At 47.6% G+C, this 21,248-nt stretch overlaps 1 protein-coding gene and 1 long non-coding RNA gene across 6 annotated transcripts in view; one reads left to right on the top strand and one right to left on the bottom strand.

Annotated features, from left to right (window-relative positions):
• LOC135515067 (bridge-like lipid transfer protein family member 3B) overlaps nucleotides 1–21,248 on the bottom strand; it is a 50,244-nt gene that overhangs the window by 10,051 nt on the left and 18,945 nt on the right. For 4 of the 5 annotated variants that reach the window (XM_064938887.1, XM_064938886.1, XM_064938888.1 and 1 more), the window contains 12 exons: nucleotides 19,314–19,481; nucleotides 13,645–13,831; nucleotides 12,856–12,939; nucleotides 10,240–10,401; nucleotides 9,404–9,513; nucleotides 9,182–9,323; nucleotides 6,689–6,885; nucleotides 5,643–6,398; nucleotides 4,387–5,045; nucleotides 2,111–2,191; nucleotides 1,510–1,664; nucleotides 355–527 (listed from right to left, as the gene is read on the bottom strand). In XM_064938887.1, coding sequence (XP_064794959.1) covers nucleotides 355–527; nucleotides 1,510–1,664; nucleotides 2,111–2,191; nucleotides 4,387–5,045; nucleotides 5,643–6,398; nucleotides 6,689–6,885; nucleotides 9,182–9,323; nucleotides 9,404–9,513; nucleotides 10,240–10,401; nucleotides 12,856–12,939; nucleotides 13,645–13,831; nucleotides 19,314–19,481 — 2,874 coding nt within the window. The remainder of the gene's footprint in view (nucleotides 1–354; nucleotides 528–1,509; nucleotides 1,665–2,110; nucleotides 2,192–4,386; nucleotides 5,046–5,642; nucleotides 6,399–6,688; nucleotides 6,886–9,181; nucleotides 9,324–9,403; nucleotides 9,514–10,239; nucleotides 10,402–12,855; nucleotides 12,940–13,644; nucleotides 13,832–19,313; nucleotides 19,482–21,248) is intronic. The other variant, XM_064938889.1, reaches the window with a different exon arrangement.
• Nucleotides 3,709–21,248, top strand: part of LOC135515070 (uncharacterized) — a 30,897-nt gene continuing 13,357 nt past the window's right edge. The window contains exon 1 of the long non-coding RNA XR_010451761.1: nucleotides 3,709–3,926. This is a non-coding gene — a long non-coding RNA (uncharacterized LOC135515070). The remainder of the gene's footprint in view (nucleotides 3,927–21,248) is intronic.

Below are 21,248 nucleotides of genomic sequence, written 5' to 3'. Positions count from 1 at the left end.
CAAGCTTGTAGCGTCATACCCAAGAAGACTCGAGGCTGTAATCGCGGCCAAAAGGTGCTTCAACTGGGTAAAGGGTCTGAATACTTATGTAAATGTGATATCAGTTTATTTTTAATACATTTGCAAAAATGTCAAACTTTTGGCTTTGTCATTATGGGGTATTGTGTGTAGATTGATGAGGGAAAAATCTATTTGATCAATTTTAGAATAAGGCTGGAACGTAACAAATTGTGAAAAAAGTCAAGGGGTCGGGATACTTCCCGAATGCACTGTATAGTGTGCGTACAGCAGTGTGTGTGTTCATGGATCCATGCCTGCATGTGAGCATACATTTCCTGTGCATGTGTGTATTACCATGTCTTTGGTAGGTTCGTCGATGCTCTGGGAGGTGGCACTGACAGTATCTGGTGAACCAGCACCGTCCTGCTCCCCTGTGCCCATGGCCGCTACTGCTGCTGCCTCCTTGGCAATTTCTGTGGCACTCTGCTCCCTCACCACATCCTTAAAGCCTGAGATGGACACGTCGTCTGTGGACACAGAATGAATTAAAACTGGTGGTCTGCTACCAATACACTGATAAATACCAGACAAAAACCTAAAAATTTTTTTTTTTTTTTTAATAAAATACAAATATCAGCAAGAACATTAACAGCCCTTTTTCAGGACCCTGTCTTTCAAAGATAATTCGTAAAAATCCAAATAACGTCACAGATCTTCATTGTAAAGGGTTTAAACACTGTTTCCCATGCTTGTTCAATGAACCATAAACAATTAATGAACATGAACATACTTAATGAACATAATCAATCACCCACGTGGGTATATGTGCCTAAAAACCAATGAGTAGATAGGAGAGGCTGGACTTGCAGCGAATCAAGCGTGTAAAATAGAGCCAAGTTATATTCCTGGTACGCAGACGCCCGTTGACACGTGCGAGCAGTGGATGAAACGACTTAACAACATGTATGTACATTTATTTTGCAACGCAGCTGGTTTGTTCAACATATTAGGGGCCAAGATTAATTTCTTCAGCATTCTGAGGTTGAAGAGGCTATGTTGTGCCATCTTCCCCACACTGTCAGTGTGCAGGAACCATTTCACATTCTCAGTGAGGAACTAGAAGCTGTTGACTATCCACTGCCTGTCGATGTGGAAGTCCACAATCAGCTCCTTCGTTTTGTTGACGTTGAAGGAGAGGTTATTTTCCTGGCACCACTCCACCAGGGCCCTCACCTCCTCCCTGTAGGCTGCCTCGTTGTTGTTCGTAAAATCAGGCCTACCACTGTTGTGTCATCAGCAAACCTGATGACTGAGTTGGAGACACGTGTGACCACGCAGTCATGGGTGAACAGGGAGTACAGGAGGCGGCTGACCACGCACCTGAGGGGCCCCTGTGTTGAGGGTCAGAGTGGTGGAGGTGATGTTGCCTTCCTTCACCACCTGGGGTCAGCCCGTCAGGAAGTCTAGGACCCTGGGCCCTGTGTGTGTGTGTGTGTGTGTGGCTCCTACCCCTCTCCAGCAGGCTGTATGTGTCTGTGTCTCCGTCCTCCATCAGGTAGCTGTCTATGGAGAGGTTGTCCAAGGACTGCAGAGACGGAGTCTTCTTCATGTTCTTATAGGACACTGAGAAACTGGACTGGGAACGCTCCCTCATCAGACGCCCACTGGAACACAAACAAACAAGACTGAGTGTGAGTGGGGGAGAAGGGTGAGGGGAAAGAAAAACAGGAGTATTGTGGACCTCAAGGCTTGGATTTGAATAGCCCTTCACCCCGTTTCCCAAAAGCATTTTAAGGCTGAGTTCATCATCAGAACCATTGAGCTGGTCTTAACAATGAGCTTAGCCTTAAGATGCTTTTGGGAAACCGGGCTCAGGTCTAGACCGTTGACCGAGCCAAGGCTATCTGCTACTAGTCACCAGATAAAGGCTACACACACTATTCACCGGGTACACACACCAACTTGCAGCGTGTAAATGTATACAGACCCACAGATATACACCCAACCACAGACAATTCTACATGCACACGTACAGATACAACACACACCACACCGTGAACAGATATTTAAAGGAATGCGGACACACACATAGACCCATAGCGTGTCTTACATGTTGGAAATAGAATAAAGGGAGGTGGACCGGGTGTTTGAGGAGCTGAGCCGGTCAGAAACCACTGACAGACTGCCTTTCCTTTGTAGAGAGAGAACACACACACACACACACACACACACACACACCCCCGCATGGGTCAGAGCAGAGGACACACTGAGCTAGAGTAGAGTAGCAGAGTGAGAAAAACACACACGCTCACACAAAAAGACAGATGCACACCTTGTATGGGAGCTGATTGGACAAGGCAGAAACACACACAAATGAACAAACACCTCTTAAGTGACAACATTGATATTGTGACGTATAGGGCAGGTACAGTGCGGTCACGGTATTTACACAGGCATGATGTAGAACCACCTACTGATGTGATGGGACTGACCAAGTAACAGTAAAGTAACATTAAATGATGGTTTACTAAGCTTACTCATGAATAAGTGAGTAACTGTAATGACATCTGCAGGAAGTATTTTTGTGACTGAGTATTGCAGTAATCGGAGTGACTGTTGATTTAAAGCTTGTCATAAGTCCTCTGAATGAGTGTTATTGGCCTGTCGATTGGCCTGCATTTCCCACTGCTGATCTGGGGACCGGGACATGCACCAAGTCACAGTAAAGATGTTCTCATTGTTTGCTTTGGAGTGAATCATCACTGTGAATGTTTTACAGACTGACCGTCTGAATCGCTGAACAATCTGTTATGGAAGTAACAGAATCAGTGTTCCTCTGGAGAAATGGGTAGCAGTAGAGGGGAAAGGTCAGGGGGATTCCCTCCCCCACGGTTTTGCCCCCCCCCCCCCAGAGAATTTTGATGCAGAAGGACTGAGAAGCTCACTTCTGGTAACTTTTTAAAAGGACATTCTATCAAAAATGTATGAACATAAAATTACGTTGACACCAACCAAAATATAATATCTACCTCCAAAAATGAGCCAAATAACATATTGGTAAAATGATTTGATTAAATTCTAACAGTGGACCATGCTTACAGCCTATGCATGGTTCATATGATCAGGTATGCTATTAGCAATAAGCATGATCACCTTTATCCCAACTGATGCAGCATAGTGGCTATAAATAAATAGGCTACACCATGCTTCAGCCTCTCTGCATTTACCCTGTTGGGCTAATCATTAGTAGAGTCCTGCATCGGGTCAGATAGGCATGGGTGAGACAAAAAATTAAAAAATCAGCAGGACGGTGGAATAAAAATAAAACTTTTCAACATCTGGGTCGGCTCGTGGTTCAGAAAAATTACATTGCGGGTCGGGAAATATTTTAAAATCAAGTTATTAATACACTTTCAAACCCCAGGCGCTTGTTGTGTTGTGAATTCCATTCTGTGAACGGCGAGACAAACATAAGGCTACCAGCCAAGCACACATTGAGAGTGTGTGGAGCCAAGAACTGTACGTTCTTCGTGAGGTGCTAAAATTGTCCACGTGCAGCGCTTATATTCCCTCTCCCCACCAGAGAAGTTTTATTTATTTAACTAGGCAAGTCAGTTAAGAACAAATTCTTATTTACAATGACGCCTACCCCGGTCAAACCCGGACGACGATGGGCCAATTGTGCGCCTTCCTATGGGACTCCTAATCACAGCCGGTTGTGATACAGCACATTACAAAGCGTGTTTTTCCTGGGTAGCCTCGGTTATGTGAAAATGGCTAACGTAGGCCTAACCGGAGAAATAAAAACTAAGGTTATGATAAAGGAATAGGTTACATCGCCGTGGAAATGTGCTGCGAGAGTGAAATCTCCAGTTTAGAAGACCAACACGGTAGACGAATACACAGCTGGCACAGAGTGCAAGCAGGTAGGCCAATTTTCGATCATTCATTTAATTCTAAGTTACTTATTCCATTCATTCAGCGTTCCTTCATTAGACCATAAGCAAGCCATATACAGAGTAAACCGGTGTGGCTGGTAAAAGTGTGAGCAGCCTATAAATGCAGCAGATTTTTGATTCTGGGAATTCCCTCCCTGTGACACTCGTAACTTGAACGCTCCTCGAGAGGAATATTTATCTGGCATAGAACACACAACAAGCCGATTATGTAAAAAAAAAAAAAATGTGGACTGTTCCAGCATCTTCAAAGTGCACCTCAGTATACATTTTTTAAAAGTCCCATATTTTTTTGCAGTGGCAGCAATTATTTTGCCGTGGCACCACAGCTAAATGACTGCAGTGGAAACACTTAGCTGGAAAAGGACTGTTACGGTAAGGACAGTCTAAATAACCAGACTGTATTATGATAATGACGGAAGGGAAATACCTGGACATAGACTCAGGCAATCTGGCCCCAGGGTTCTTCTCGTTCCAGTCTTTGGTGGAGAGGGGGTCTGAGAGAGTGGGGTCTGCCCCGGAGGACTCACCCTGCTGGGCTGTACAATCAACTCCGGTCCCCGGCTCCTCTCCCCCAGTCCGGGCCTCCAGGATAGCCTCTCCCAACTCCTCTGAACTCGATCTCCCTGTCCTTTCTTCAAAAGACGCCTTCAGGTTGGGGGCAGAGGCGGGGATGAGAGGGGCGGGGCCTTGCGTTATCCCACCCTCTACCCCACACATAAGCTGGTCCACTGTACAGCTTCCCTTCGTCCCAGCCCCCTCTACGTGGGTTCCTCTATCTCCCCCCTCCCCTCCGTCACTCCCAGTCTCCAAGGTGCATCTACTCTCCGAGGGGGACAACTCCGAACCTAGGGGGGAACCAGGACCCTCGGGCTGGGGGACCGGCTTCAAGAGGAGAGCTATCTCCGCACTTTTGAGCAGAATCCCCACACAGGCACTGAAGGGCTGGTGGTCTGGAGGGGGGTCCGATGTGGTCTTTGCCTTGTCTCGTTTGAAGCCCATCCCCTCCAGGTCCTGTTGCAGGGTGTGCTGCAAGGCTTTGATGCTGCGCTGGAGCCGCATCAGGAACATGTACTGCCTGTGGCTCACCTGGACACACACATTATACTCATAACTACACACACTTCAGCATTCTCAAATAAACACAGTGTAACGCATGTTGGTTCACATTATACACACACGTCATACATTAATACAGAGTGTACAAAACATTAGGAACACTTCCCTAATATTGAGTTGCACCACCATCCTTTTGCCCTCAGAACAGCCTCAATTCATCGAGGCATGGACCCTACAGGGTGTGGAAAGCGTTCCACAGGGATGCAGGCCCATGTTGACTACAATGCTTCCCGCAGTTGTGTCAAATTGGCTGGATGTCCTTTTGGTGGTGGACCATTCTTGACACACAGGAAACTGTTGTGTGAAACACCCAACAGCATTGCAGTTCTTGACACACAAACCAGTGCACCTGGCACCTACTGCCAAAACCCGTTCAAAGGCACTTAAATATTTTGTCTTGCTTATTCACCCTCTGAATGGCGCACACACACACATATAAGTGTCATTAATCAGGGATCATAGACTGACCAGGTGAAAGCTATGTTATGAAAAGAGAATGCTCCTAATGTTTTGTACACTTAGTGTATACACACACACACACACCAAAAGATATGAACCACCACTCACCTGTGCGCTCAAATGCTTCTGTACATGCACTAACATGTGCATGTCTGCCTCCTTACTGGAAGACGAGGATGGTGGGGGGATGTTGTTCAGGGACAGTGGCTTGTGAATCCCGTTGCTAGGTGGCAGTGAGGCCTCTGTTGCCGTGGCGTCCGTAACAGTACTATAGTACTCCTTCAAAAGCTTCTTCCTCTGCAGACGTCCAACGGTATCCACAGGCTCGCTCTTGGCCAGGCCTGCAGCAAGGGGCGTTCTCTGCCCTCTCAAAGCCCCGCCCATTAGCCACTCCTGGTGCTGGGCGTGTCTGACCGGCTGGCACGCCCACAGAGTGAGGGGGAAGGCGTCAACGAAGGGCTGGGGCCGCCCCTTCCCGCCGCGCGTCCCCTCGTAGTCCACCCAGAACTGGGCAAAGTGAACCGCCCACAAGTCTGTGGCAGCTGGCGTTTTGAGGGCATCCACGCCCAACGAGGGCGACACCAACCCTTTATACACATTGTGCAACATAGTGTCCTGCTCATGCGCGTGGCGCTGGAAAACGGGGTGGATCACCGGGAAGGAGGTGGAGGAGCGAGGGAAGGAGGAAAAGGAGGTGGAGAAGAACTGTTGTTCTTGAAAGGAGAGGAGGAGGGCTTCCAGGTGGGAGCGGGAGCAGTTGGGGTGGTGGCGGGTGTTGGTGGCCACCATCTCCGAGCATTGGACAGAGACGGAGCGGGGGAGGTCCTGGGGATAGGAGGGGTCCCTGTCCGTGGGCACTACCAACTGTGGTGGGGGAGAGAGGAAGAGAAACACATTATTAGAAAATATACAGGTCATCAATGTGTACAAGATGACTAATGGGAGTATTTTCCAATCTGTTGAAATGTAAAGACTATGCTCCTACAGAAATGGAGTGTGTTGACCTTTTCAAGGGCTTTTTTCACAGCTATGGTAGCGTTTGCATTTCTCAAATGACTGAATCAAAGTGTCCAAGTACTGAATGAGTGTGTGATTTGAACAGCGACATAACATCATGACAGAGCCTGTGGTTGTGTATCCTTTCTGCCCTCTACCTTCAGCATTAGTCCGTCCACCCTGATGTCGATGTGCTCGTCAGGCTTCTGTTCCTCGTCGTTGAGCTTGTAGAGCTCCATGAACTGTTCCAGGCTCTGCCTCAGGTCCAGCGTAAACAGGTTGCACCACACCAGGCTCCTGGGGTCCAGCACCAGCTGCAGCGCATTCAGCTGCACATACAGGTTGGGGCAAGGGACTGCAGGAGGTGGGGAAGAGAAGATATAATAATCAATGCAAGGGACTGCAGGAGGTGGGGAAGAGAAGATATAATAATCAATGCAAGGGACTACAGGAGGTGGGGAAGAGAAGATGATATAATAATCAATGCAAGGGACTGCAGGAGGTGGGGAAGAGAAGATATAATAATCAATGCAAGGGACTACAGGAGGTGGGGAAGAGAAGATGATATAATAATCAATGCAAGGGACTACAGGAGGTGGGGAAGAGAAGATGATATAATAATCAATGCAAGGGACTACAGGAGGTGGGGAAGAGAAGATGATATAATAATCAATGCAAGGGACTACAGGAGGTGGGGAAGAGAAGATGATATAATAATCAATGCAAGGGACTGCAGGAGGTGGGGAAGAGAAGATGATATAATAATCAATGCAAGGGACTGCAGGAGGTGGGGAAGAGAAGATGATATAATAATCAATGCAAGGGACTACAGGAGGTGGGGAAGAGAAGATGATCTGAATGAATGACATTCTTATTAAATACTTTTTTCTTTACATAGTTGAATGTGCTGACATTCAAAATCACACAAAAATGATCCATTGAAATCAAATTTATCAACCCATGGAGGTCTGGATTTGGAGTCACACTCAAAATTAAAGTGGAAAACCAACTACAGGCTGATCCAACTTTGATGTAATGTCCTTAAAACAAGTCAAAATGAGGCTCAGTAGTGTGTGTGGCCTCCACGTGCCTGTATGACCTCCCTACAACGCCAGGGCATGCTCCTGATGAGGTGGCGGATGGTCTCCTGAGGGATCTCCTCCCAGACCTGGACTAAAGCATCCGCCAACTCCTGGACAGTCTGTGGTGCAACGTGGCGTTGGCGGATGGAGCGAGACATGATGTCCCAGATGTGCTCAATTGGATTCAGGTCTGGGGAACGGGCGGGCCAGTCCATAGCATCAATGCCTTCCTCTTGCAGGAACTGCTGACACACTCCAGCCACATGAGGTCTAGCATTGTCTTGCATTAGGAGGAACCCAGGGCCAACCACACCAGCATATGGTCTCACAAGGGGTCTGAGGATCTCATCTCGGTACCTAATAGCAGTCAGGCTACCTCTGGCGAGCACATGGAGGCTGTGCGGCCCCCCAAAGAAATGCCACCCCACACCATGACTGACCCACTGCTAAACCGGTCATGCTGGAGGATGTTGCAGGCAGCAGAACGTTCTCCACGGCGTCTCCAGACTCTGTCACGTCTGTCACATGTGCTCAGTGTGAACCTGCTTTCATCTGTGAAGATCACAGGGCACCAGTGGCGAATTTGCCAATCTGTGTTCTCCGGCAAATGCCAAACGTCCTGCAAGGTGTTGGGCTGTAAGCACAACCCCCACCTGTGGACGTTGGGCCCTCATACCACCCTCATGGAGTCTGTTTCTGACCGTTTGAGCAGACACATGCACATTTGTGGCCTGCTGGAGGTAATTTTGCAGGACTCTGGCAGTGCTCCTCCTTGCACAAAGGCGGAGGTAGCGGTCCTGCTGCTGGGTTGTTGCCCTCCTACGGCCTCCTCCACGTCTCCTGATGTACTGGCCTGTCTCCTGGTAGTGCCTCCATGCTCTGGACACTACGCTGACAGACACAGCAAACCTTCTTGCCACAGCTTGCATTGATGTGCCATCCTGGATGAGCTGCACTACCTGAGCCACTTGTGTGGGTTGTAGACTCCGTCTCATGCTACCACTAGAGTGAAAGCACCGCCAGCATTCAAAAGTGACCAAAACATCAGCCAGGAAGCATAGGAACTGAGAAGTGGTCTGTGGTCCCCACCTGCAGAACCACTCCTTTATTGGGGGTGTCTTGCTAATTGCCTAGAATTTCCACTTGTTGTCTATTCCATTTGCACATCATCATGTGCAATTTATTGTCAATCAGTGTTGCTTCCTAAGTGGACAGTTTGATTTCACAGAAGTGCGATTGACTTGGAGTTACATTGTGTTGTTTAAGTGTTCCCTTTATTTTTTTGAGCAGTGTATAATAATCAATGCAAGGGACTGCAGGAGGTGGGAAAGAGAAGAGAGGATGGAAACTAGAAATGAGTGGAGGGGGAAGAGAAGAGAGGTAACGCACTAATGCATTCACCTTTCCCTCAGCACTAACACACCCGATTCACATAGACATCAAGTCAAGACTTCAAACAGTTCAATCAGATGAGTAGGCGCTAGGCTGTAGTAAAACCTGTATACCCTGTAGGATGAGGGTCTAGGAACCAAAAACTAGGAACTGAATGAGAGTAGGAACCAATCTTACTGGGGTAGTCTTTTCCGTCAGGGAAGTAGTATTCGGTGAACTCGACGTGGATGGCAGGCATCTCAGGAGGGAGGTACAGGGACTTCTTATTACAGGAGATCATGGCCTTAGGGCTGGAGCGACGCTGGTCTGCTGTGGACACCTGATACACACACACGGGATGAGGTCAGTATGAGAAGTGGGTGGATCAGATAAGCACGTCAACTGTGTGCGTGTGCTGACCTGGTAGATGCTGAAGTCAGCTATCCTGAGGACAATGGAGCTGGACAGGAGCTGCGCTCTGGGGGTCTGGGGAGAACTGAGGATACTGGTAGAACTAGTACTGATCTTACCTAGAAAGGAGAGGTGAAGAGAGGGGGAGGGGGAAAGGATGGTAGGGAGAATAAGGAGACAGAGTGGGGAGAGAAACAGGGAAAAGAAAAAGAGACCCAGTCAGACCACCTGCCACACTCTGACGTCGTCTCAAAAGGTGTGTATCACCGCACACCGGGTGCGCACACCATCGGTTCGGGGGGTACCTGGCTCTAGGCATGAGAAGCAGCACTGTGCCCGCCCCCGTGCCCTCGCCCTCTCCCTCGCTCGTACCATGGCTCGTGCCCGCACCCACCCTGGGGGTAGGTCGTCTGGCCCCCTAACCACCACTATTTTTCCTCTTCCTGTCTCGTCCTGCCCTACGGGACCATACACACTGTCCCTAACGCTGGAGACACTGGAGGGATACCTGGACACTGGAGAGGGGAGGGGACAGAACTCAGAGTGACTAGGCAGTGTGATGCTAGGGAAACCAACACTTCACTTAATTCCAATCTAAAAATGACCCACTAGATGACACCAAGTGTATTCTAGTTCAGTTGAATGTCAACTGTCTAACCATCCTCACTCTTCATGGGCTGCTGGGACAGATTCTTATAGTTGTTGAATACAAAGTGAATCAGGACAGATGCGCCAACACACACCTTTATTGGATTACTATGTTTCAATCAGATTGAGGGGAGGTGTGTGTGTGAGTGTTTACCGTACTCTGTGTGTGTGCGTGCCTGTGCTGCTCTTTTGTTTACCGTGCTGTGGTGAGGTGTGACAGTTGGCCGGGCCATCCCGGTCTCTCTTGGCGGTCTTCAACATCTCCACGTTAGACTTGAACTCCTCCAGCAGACTCCTGGCCCAGCCCTCCCTGGCCTTAGTGGCCTCACTGTACTGCATCCAGTGGAGACAACTCTCACCTGGAGACAGTTGAATGGGGGAGAGGACAGAAAGCAAAAGACGAGGGAGAAACCGTCGTCTAAGTACCTACTCTTGTCACTTATAGAGACGGTATACAGACAGAGAAAGACACGTTTTGTGCTGTTGAGAGATCAGAAAGATTAATATTACTCCCATCAGCTGTGGGGCAGTTGGAGGGAGGTTGTGTAGAGGTTGTGATGGTGTTCACCTGCTCTGTGGGAGGGGTAGTAGTGTTGTGGCGAAATCCTGCACCGAGCCTTCACAGTGCGCTGCCACTTTAAGAGCGCATCAGCAGTAGAGGTCAACCGATTAATCTGAATGGCCGATTTAATTAGGACCGATTTCAAGTTTTCATAACAATCGGAAATTGGTATTTCCAATTTGCAGATATTATTTTGATTGAATTTTTATTTGTATTTTTTATAGACTTTTATTTAACTAGGCAATGACGGCCTAGGAACGGTGGGTTGACTGCCTCGTTCAGGGGCAGAACGACAGATTTTCACCTTGTCAGCTCGGGGGATTCAATCTTGCAACCTTACAGTTAACTAGTCCAACGCAATAACGACCTGCCTCTCTCGTTGCACTCCACAAGGGGACTGCCTGTTACGCGAATGCAGTAAGCCAAGGTAAGTTTAATGCTAGCTAGCAACTTATCTTAAAAAAACAATCAATCATAACCACTAGTTAACTACAAATGGTTGATGATATTACTAGATATTATCTAGCGTGTCATGCTTTGCGTATAATCTGACTGAGCATACAAGTATCTAAGTATCTGACTGAGCGGTGGTAGGCAGAAGAAGGCTGGTAAACATTTATTCAAACAGCACTTTCGTGCGTTTTGCCAGCAGCTCTTCGTTGTGTGTCAAGCATTGCGCTGTTTATGACTTCAAGCCTATCAACTCCCGAGATGAGGCTGGTGTAACCGAAGTGAAATGGCTAGCTAGTTAGCGCGCGCTAATTGTCGTTGTGTTGCTAGTTTGAGCCCAGCGAGGAGAGGGACGGAAGCTATACTGTTACACTGGCAATACTAAAGTGCCTATAAGAACATCCAATAGTCAAAGGTTAATGAAATACAAATGGTATAGAGGGAAATAGTCCTATAATAACTACAACCTAAAACTTCTTACCTGGGAATATTGAAGACTCATGTTAAAAGGAACCACCAGCTTTCATATGTTCTCATGTTCCGAGCAAGGAACTGAAACATTAGCTTTCTTACATAGCGCATATTGCACTTTTACTTTCTTCTCCAACACTTTGTTTTTGCATTATTTAAACCAAAAAGAAAATTGTTCATTATTTACTTGAGGCTAAATTGATTTTATTGATGTATTATATTAAGTTAAAATAAGTGTTCATTCAGTATTGTTGTAATTGTCATTATTACAAATAAATAAATAAAACGGCCGATTAATCGGTATCGGCTTTTTTGGTCCTCCAATAATCGGTATCGGTGTTGAAAAATCCTAATCGGTCGACCTCCAATCAGCAGTAAGGAAGGAGGAAATAAAGACAGCTTTTTCAGCTCTTTGGGGAGGAGCTCTTGGTTGACGAGACAGTTTGATTGTGTGTGCTATGCTGCAGAAGTTTGGTTTATTTTCAGCATGTGTGGTTTATAAAGTATTTAACTCAATCATCGGTGCGACAGTTCTCGGTCGTGGTTGTTATCGTTTGGGACCGCGCCGGTTATGGATCGCATGGATTAGTAGCAACATTGTTGCAAAGCTTTGACATACAAACCAACAAACCATCGGACTGTCAGACAGTACACCGGCATGCCTGAAGACCACAGCTAAGATCTCTCTTGTTCTTCCCGCTATTGTTCCAGTGCTTTACCCTGCAACCAGACTTTATATTTTTCAAATGCACTTCCCATTGAAGTTCATTAGAGCTGGACTATCATTGCCCTGCCAGAAGTATTTGAGTGGACATTTTAGTTAAGTGAGGTTGCTTGTAAGTTATGAATTGTTATTTGAACTGTATTGAGGTGGGGTGTACTAATGACATGTGGCTGAGAAGATTGTGGACATTAAGGCCTTTGTGTCTATGAACACCCCCCCACATTCATACCCTCTGCACTCATCCACTGGAACATATTACTGCAAATCCTCTGTTGATGACTGGGTTCTTTCTTGTATGAAGTTCCTGTTCAATTGCTCTGCCATTATTAGTATTATTATTGTATGAGGTATTCTTGCTGGGGTTACCCCTGTGCTGTGATTTGGGTTTTATAGGGTGTATATTCTCTTTTCTCTCAAATGGCTATCTGGTAAACAGGCTACACTCTAGGCAGTCTCTTCTGCTGATGTGTGTGGGTCTGGTAGTGGTACCCTCTCTATTCTACTCTTTTCCTTTCGGCATGGTGAATACCTGCCTGGCGCCCGAACAAAATCTTTATCTTTAATAAATACCGCTACAATGTTATAGAGGTTGTGGCTGGTGTCTACCTGCTCTGTGGGAGGGGTAGTAGTCCAGGGTAATGTGACTGAAGGAGAGCTGCATGGCCCCACCAGTTATCCTCTTATTGATCACTGGAGAGAGGGTTGGAGGGGAGAGAGGGTTGGAAGGGAGAGAGGGTTGGAAGGGAGAGAGGGTTGGAAGGGAGAGAGGGTTGGAAGGGAGAGAGGGTTGGAAGGGAGAGAGGGAAGGAGGGAAGAAGGCAGAGGCAGAAGGTAAGGTCATGCGTGTCAGAGCCCAACATGATGTGTAGGTATCAGTCAAACATCTGTCTGAAGTTTGTGTGAAGCAGGTGTGTCTATGTACTGTGTGTGTGTGTACACGGGTCATACGTCTGTGTGTGTGTGTACACGGGTCATATGTGTGTGTGTGTGTGTGTGTGTACATGGGTCATACGTGTGTGTGTGTGTGTGTGTACACGGGTCATACGTGTGTGTGTGTGTGTGTACACGGGTCATATGTCTGTGTGTGTGTGTGTGTGTGTACACCGGTCATACGTCTGTGTGTGTGTGTGTGTGTACACCGGTCATACGTCTGTGTGTGTGTACACGGGTCATACGTCTGTGTGTGTGTGTACACGGGTCATACGTCTGTGTGTGTGTGTACACGGGTCATACGTCTGTGTGTGTGTGTGTGTGTGTACACGGGTCATACGTCTGTGTGTGTGTGTGTGTGTGTACACGGGTCATACCTCTGTGTGTGTGTGTGTGTGTACACGGGTCATACGTCTGTGTGTGTGTGTGTGTGTGTGTACACGGGTCATACGTCTGTGTGTGTACCTCGGTCCTTGGCGTGTATGTCGTCACAGATGTGCAGGTCGAGGTGTGTGATCTGCAGGTGGTGGGAGGTCTCACACACGTCGAAGGCAGCGAACAGATTAGCTATGGTGGCGCTCTGGTCAGCCGCTGTGCCTGACGACACCTGCTGGCTACGCACCTGCTGGGCTGAAGGGGGCGCCGACGACTCCTGGATACAGACCAGAGACCGTAAAAAATACAGACACTATGCAGACACCGGCACAGAGACATATGGAGAAGCAGACAGACACAAATAAAATTAAGTGAACATCAATTTTATTGGTGCATCCAACTAGTGTTGCTTGGGATAATGGCACCGTAGGGGATTTTTACGGGCTCCTAACCAACTGTTCTGTCTTGTGTGGGTTTTTTCACATCGTTTGTAACTTGTTTCGTACATAATGTTGCTGCTAACATCTCTTATGACCAAAAAGAGCTTCTGGATATCAGAACAGGGATCACTCACCTCGAAATGGACAACAACAAAAAGTATTTTCTGAGTCCGACACGAAGTATATACTGCTTCTCTGAAGCCAGGCCCAAATCCGTGTCATTCGCATGAAGAACAAATGGAAATACAGGGGTAATATATCTGTAATACCTACATGTTTCAAGCAGACCACCATAGTCCCTGTGCCCAAGAAAGTGAAGGTAACCAGCCCCAAATGACTACCGCCTTGAAGCACTCACGTCAGTAGCCATGAAGTGCTTTGAAAGGCTGTTCATGGCTCACATCAACAGCATCATCTTGGATACCCGAAACCCACTCCAATTTGCATACCGGCCCAACAGATTCACAGATGATGCAATCTCAATCACACTGCCCTTCCCCACCTGAACAAAAGAGACACATATGTGAGAATGATGTTCATTGACAACAGCTCAGTGTTCAACACCACAGTGCCCACGAAGCTCATCACTAAGCTAAGGACCCTGGGAATAAACACCTCTGGAACCTGGACTTTCTAACGGGCCACCCTCAGGTGTTAAGGGTAGGCAACAACACATGCTGATCCTCAACACGGTGGACCCTCAGGGGTGTGTGCTTAGTCCCCTCTTGTACTCCTTATTCACACACACACACACGACTGTGTGGTCAAGCACGACTCCAACACCATCAAGTTTGCTCATGACAAGAGTGGTAGATCTGATCACCGACAACGATGAGAAAACCTATAGGGAGGAGGTCAGAGACCTGGCAGTGTGGTGCCAGGACAACAACCCCTCCCTCAACATCAGCAAGACAAAGGAGATGATCATGGACTACAGGAAAAGGAGGGCCAAACTCGCCCCCATTCTCATCGATGGGGCTGTTGTGGAGCGGGTCGAGAGAACTTCCTTGGTGTCCACATCACCAACAAACTACCATGGTCCAAACACACCAAGACAGTCATGAAGAGGGTATTACAACACCTTTCCCCCCTCAGGAGACTGAAAAGATTTGACATGGGTCCTTAGATCCTCAAAAAGTTCTACAGCTGCACCCGAGAGCATCCTGCCCGGTTGCATCACCGCCTGGTATGGCAACTGCTTGACAGAGGGTAGTGCGTACGGTCAAATACATCACTGGGGCCAAGCTTCCTGCCATCCAAGACCTATATTTATTTATAAAAAAATACATTTTACCTTTATTTAACCAGATAGTCCCGTTGAGATCAAGTTCTCATTTACAACTGCGACCTGGCCAAGATAAAGCAAAGCAGTGCAACACAAACAACAGCCCCAAATGACTACCGCCTTGAAGCACTCACGTCACACCAACACATGGAATAAAAAAACATACAGTCAATAACACAATTGAAAAGTCTATATACAATGTGTGCAAATGAGGTAAGATAAGTGAGGTAAAGCAATAAATAGGCCCTAGTGGCAAAATAATTACAATAAACAATGGAGTGATAGATGTGCAGAAGATGAATGTGCAAGTGGAGATACTGGGGTGCAAAAAAAATCAAAATAACAGTATGGGGATGAGGTAGTTGGATGGGCTGTTTACAGATGGGCTGTGTACAGGTGCAGTGATTTGTGAGCTGCTCTGGCACCTGGTGCTTAAAAGTTAGTGAGGGAGATATGAGTCTCCAGCTTCAGTGATTTTTGCAATTCGTTCCAGTCATTGGCAGCAGAGAACTGGAAGGAAAGGCAGCCAAACGAGGAATTGGCTTTTGGGGTGACCAGTGAAATATACCTGCACGTGGAGCGCGTGATAGGAGTGGGTGCTGCTATGGTGACCATTGAGTTGAGATAAGGTGGGGCTTTACCTAGCAAAGACTTACAGATGACCTGGAGCCAGTGGGTTTGGTGACGAATATGAAGTGAGGGCCAGCCAACGAAAGCATACAGGTTGCAGTGGTAGGTAGCATATGGGGCTTTGGTGACTAAACGGATGGCACTGTGATAGACTGCATCCAATTGGTTGAGTAGAGTGTTGGAGGCTATTTTTAAAAGAAGTCAACGGTCGGTAGGATAGTCAGTTTTACGAGGGTGTTTGGCAGCATGAGCAAAGGATGCTTTGTTGAGAAATAGGAAGCTGATTCTAGATTTAATTTTGGACTGGAGATGCTTAATGTGAGTCTGGAAGGAGAGTTTGCAGTCTAACCAGACACTTAGAGTCTAAGTTAGAGTCTAACCACATATGTGGACAACTACAAGTACCTAAGTCAGAACCGTCTAGAGTAGTGATGCTGGACGGGTGGGCAGCGATCGGTTGAAGATCATGCCTTTAGTTTTACGTGCATTTAAGAGCAGTTGGAGGCGACGGAAGGAGTGTTGTATGGCATTGAAGTTTGTCTGGAGGTTAGTTAACACAGTGTCCAAAGAAGAGCCAGAAGTATACAGAATGGTGTCGTCTGCGTAGAGGTGGATCAGAGACTCAACAGCAGCAAGAGCAACATCATTGATGTACACAGAGAAGAGTCGGCCCGAGGATTGAACCCTGTGGTACCCCCATAGAGACTGCCAGAGGTCCGGACAACAGGCCCTATGATTTGACACACTGAACTCTGTCTGAGAAGTAGTTGGTGAACCAGGCGAGGCAGTCATTTGAGAAGCCAAGGCTGTTGAGTCTGCCGATTAAGAATGTGTTGATCGACAGAGTTGAAAGCCTTGGCCAGGTCGATGAATACGGCTGCACAGTATTTTCTCTTATCGATGGCGGTTATATCATTTAGGACCTTGAGCTTGGCTGAGGTGCACCCATGACCAACTCGGAAACCAGATTGCATAGCGGAGAAGGTACGGTGGGATTCGAAATGGTCGGTGATCTGTTCGTTAACTTGGCTTTCGAAGACCTTTGAAAGGCAGGGCAGGATAGATATAGGTCTGTAGCAGTTAGGGTCTAGAGTGTCTCCCCCTTTGAAGAGGGGGATGACCGCAGCAGTTTCCCAATCTTTGGGGATCTCAGACGATACGAAAGAGGTTTGAACAGGATAGTAATATGGGTTTGCGGCAGATAATTTTAGAAAGAGGGTCCAGATTTTCTAGCCCAGCTGATTTGTCGGAGTCCAGATTTTGCAGCTCTTTCAGAACATCAGCTATCTGGATTTGGATGAAGGAGAAATGGGGGAGGCTTGGGCAAGTTGCTGTGGGGGGGTGCAGGGCTGTTGATGACCGTGGTAGGGTAGCCAGGTGGAAAGCATGGCCAACTGTAGAAAAATGCTTACTGAAATTTTCAATTATCGTGGATTAATCAGTGGTGCCAGTGTTTCCTAGCCTCAGTGCAGTGGGCAGCTGGGAAGAGGTGCTCTTATTCTCCATGGACTTTACAGAGTCCCAAAACTTTTTGGAGTTTGTGCTACAGGATGCAAATATCTGTTTGAAAAAGCTAGCCTTTGCTTTCCTAACTGCCTGTGTATATTGGTTCCTAACTTCCCTGAAAAGTTGCATATCGCAGGGGCTATTCGATGCTAATGAAGTACGCCACTTGATGTGTCAGAGGAAGGTCCAAAAAAATGGTCAAAGACTCCAGTCATCCAAGTCATGGACTGTTCTCTGCTACACGCACAGCATGCGGTACAGGAATGCCAAGTCTATGTACAAAAGGCTCCTTCACATCTTCCAGATATAAGACTGCTAAACAATTAATCAAATGGCCACCTTAGTGTAAAAACAAACTCGACTAACCTGTACCCCCTCGGTATTGTTATTTTATTGTGTTACTAAATAAACAAAAGTAAAAATTAAAGTAAATATTTTCTTAACTATTTCTTGAACAGCATTGTTGGTTAAGGGCTTGTAAGTAAGCATTTCACAATAACCTGTTGTATTTGGCACAAACACAAATTGATAAGATTTTTAGGAGCGACGGGGGTGCAGTGCTCATTCTCACCAGCAGATGGCATAGTCTGCCACATGTTGGTCAGAATGCTAAAAGCCTAGTTTGAGTCAGTACATGAATAATGGAGCGTGAGAGCAGCGCAGCAGCGAGAGCAGCGCAGGGAGAGAGAGGTCATATGGCAGAGGGACCGCACAGAGAGAACCAAACATCCTTTCCTGGAACACAAGGACTAATTACCAGACCATAACAGAGAGAGCGAGAGAAATGGGGGTGTGGACAGAAGGGTACACGACTGGGGCGAATCATTTCTCCACTGTAGGTCTGTCTGACAGAGGAGTGACTGAGCACATAGCTAGCTGCTTCAGTTGTTAAGTGACCTGTACACTCTTGTTGGTTGGCCCTCGCTTCATACGAGTCGCCAAACCCACTGGCTACAGGTTATCTACAAGTCTCTGCTTGGTAAAGCCCCGCCTTATCTCAGCTCACTGGTCACCATAGCAGCACCCACTCATATACCTGCTGGAGCGCGTGCTACCTCACTGGTCACCCCCAAAGTCAATTCCTCCTTTGGTTGTCTTCCCTTCCAGTTCTCTGCTGCCCATGACTGGAACAAACTGCAAAAATCTCTGAAGCTGGAGACTCACATCTCCCTCACAAGCTTTAAGCACCGGCTGTCAGAGCAGTTTACAGATCACTGCACCTGTACGTAGCCTATCTGTAAACAAGCCCATCTATCTACCTACCTCATCCCCATACTGGTATTTATTTATTTTGCTCCTTTGCACCCCAGTATCTCTACCTGCACATTCATCTTCTGCCCATCTACCATTCCAGTGTTTAATTGCTATATTGTAATTACTTCGCCACCATGGCCTATTTATTTCCTTAACTCATTTGCACTCACTGTATATAGAATTTCTCTTTTCTTTTGTTCTACTGTATGTTTTGTTTATTCCATGTGTAACTCTGTGTTGTTGTATGTGTCGAATTGCTACGCTTTATCTTGGCCAGGTCGCAGTTGCAAATGAGAACTTGTTCTCAACTAGCCTACCTGGTTAAATAAATGTGAAATTTAAAAATAAATTTAAAAAAAGTAAGTGTCTGCCTATCTGTGTGTGTTTCCTGTGTGCGCACACGTGTCTACCTGCCTACGTGAGTGAGCGTGTGTGTCCCTGACTACGTGAGTGTGTGTGTGTGTCCCTGCCTACGTGAGTGTGTGTCCCTGCCTACGTGAGTGTGTGTGTGTGTGTCCCTGCCTACGTAAGTGTGTGTGTGTGTGTCCCTGCCTACGTGAGTGTGTGTGTGTGTGTCCCTGCCTACGTGAGTGTTTGTGTGTGTGCGCGTGTCCCTGCCTACGTGCGCCTGCATACGTGTGTACCTGGTCCTCGGTGGCCATGCTCTTCCTCTGCTGAGCAGACTTGTCCATGGCCTCGCTGAGTGACTTGGCGTACTGGACCATGGCTTTGAGCTGGGAGTCAGTCAGCACCCACAGCAGGTCATCTAGGATCAGGATCAGCTTAGAGGCCACCACGTTACAGTCCTTGGACTGGAGATAAACACATTCTACATAGATTATTACATACAAAATACACACATTAATACTCATTATATATAGACCACACACACACACACACAAATACATGCTTTATACATACAAGATACAGACACACACACCACGTTTCAGTCTTTCATCTCAAGACACACACATTACCTCCCGTGTTGAACCAAGGCAGTGTTATTCAAAAAAAGGTGCATTCATGAATGGGTGATGTAATAAAAGTCAGACCGACCGAAAACACACACTCCATATCCATGACCGACCGACCGACTGACCGAAAACACACACTCCATATCCGTGACCGACCGACCGACCGAAAACACACTCCATATCCGTGACCGACCGACCGACCGACCGAAAACACACACTCCATATCCGTGACCGACCGACCGACCGAAAACCCACACTCCATATCCGTGACCGACCGACCGACTGACTGAAAACACACACTCCATATCCGTGACCGACCGACCGACTGACTGAAAACACACACTCCATATCCGTGACCGACTGACTGAAAACACACTCCATATCCGTGACCGACCGACCGAAAACACACACTCCATATCCGTGACCGACCGACCGACCGAAAACACACACTCCATATCCGTGACCGACCGACCGACTGACCGAAAACACACACTCCATATCCGTGACCGACCGACCGAAAACACACACTCCATATCCGTGACCGACCGACCGACTGACTGAAAACACACACTCCATATCCGTGACCGACCGACCGACCGACCGAAAACACACACTCCATATCCGTGACCGACCGACCGACTGACCGAAAACACACACTCCATATCCGTGACCGACTGACTGAAAACACACACTCCATATCCGTGACCGACCGACCGACTGACCGAAAACACACACTCCATATCCGTGACCGACCGACCGACTGACCGAAAACACACTCCATATCCGTGACCGACCGACCGAAAACACACACTCCATATCCGTGACCGACTGACTGAAAACACACACTCCATATCCGTGACCGACTGACTGAAAACACACACTCCATATCCGTGACCGACTGACTGAAAACACACACTCCATATCCGTGACCGACTGACTGAAAACACACACTCCATATCCGTGACCGACTGACTGAAAACACACACTCCATATCCGTGACCGACTGACTGAAAACACACACTCCATATCCGTGACCGACTGACTGAAAACACACACTCCATATCCGTGACCGACCGACCGACTGACCGAAAACACACACTCCATATCCGTGACCGACCGACCGACTGACCGAAAACACACACTCCATATCCGTGACCGACTGACCGACTGACTGAAAACACACACTCCATATCCGTGACCGACCGACCGACAACACACACTCCATATCCGTGACCGACCGACCGACAAACACACACTCCATATCCGTGACCGACCGACTGACCGAAAACACACACTCCATATCCGTGACCGACTGACCGACTGACTGAAAACACACACTCCATATCCGTGACCGACCGACTGACCGAAAACACACACTCCATATCCGTGACCGACCGACCGACTGAAAACACACACTCCATATCCGTGACCGACCGACTGACTGACTGACTGAAAACACACACTCCATATCCATGACTGACTGACTGTCTGTAAACACACACTCCATATCCGTGACCGACCGACTGACTGAAAACACACACTCCATATCCGTGACCGACCGACCGACTGAAAACACACACTCCATATCCGTGACCGACCGACTGA

The sequence above is a fragment of the Oncorhynchus masou genome, chromosome 26 (genome assembly GCF_036934945.1).
Source record: "Oncorhynchus masou masou isolate Uvic2021 chromosome 26, UVic_Omas_1.1, whole genome shotgun sequence".
In the NCBI taxonomy this organism is placed as follows: Eukaryota; Metazoa; Chordata; class Actinopteri; order Salmoniformes; family Salmonidae; genus Oncorhynchus; species Oncorhynchus masou.
Note: the sequence above shows the minus strand (reverse complement) of the source record. Positions and strands in the feature narration are given on the sequence as shown.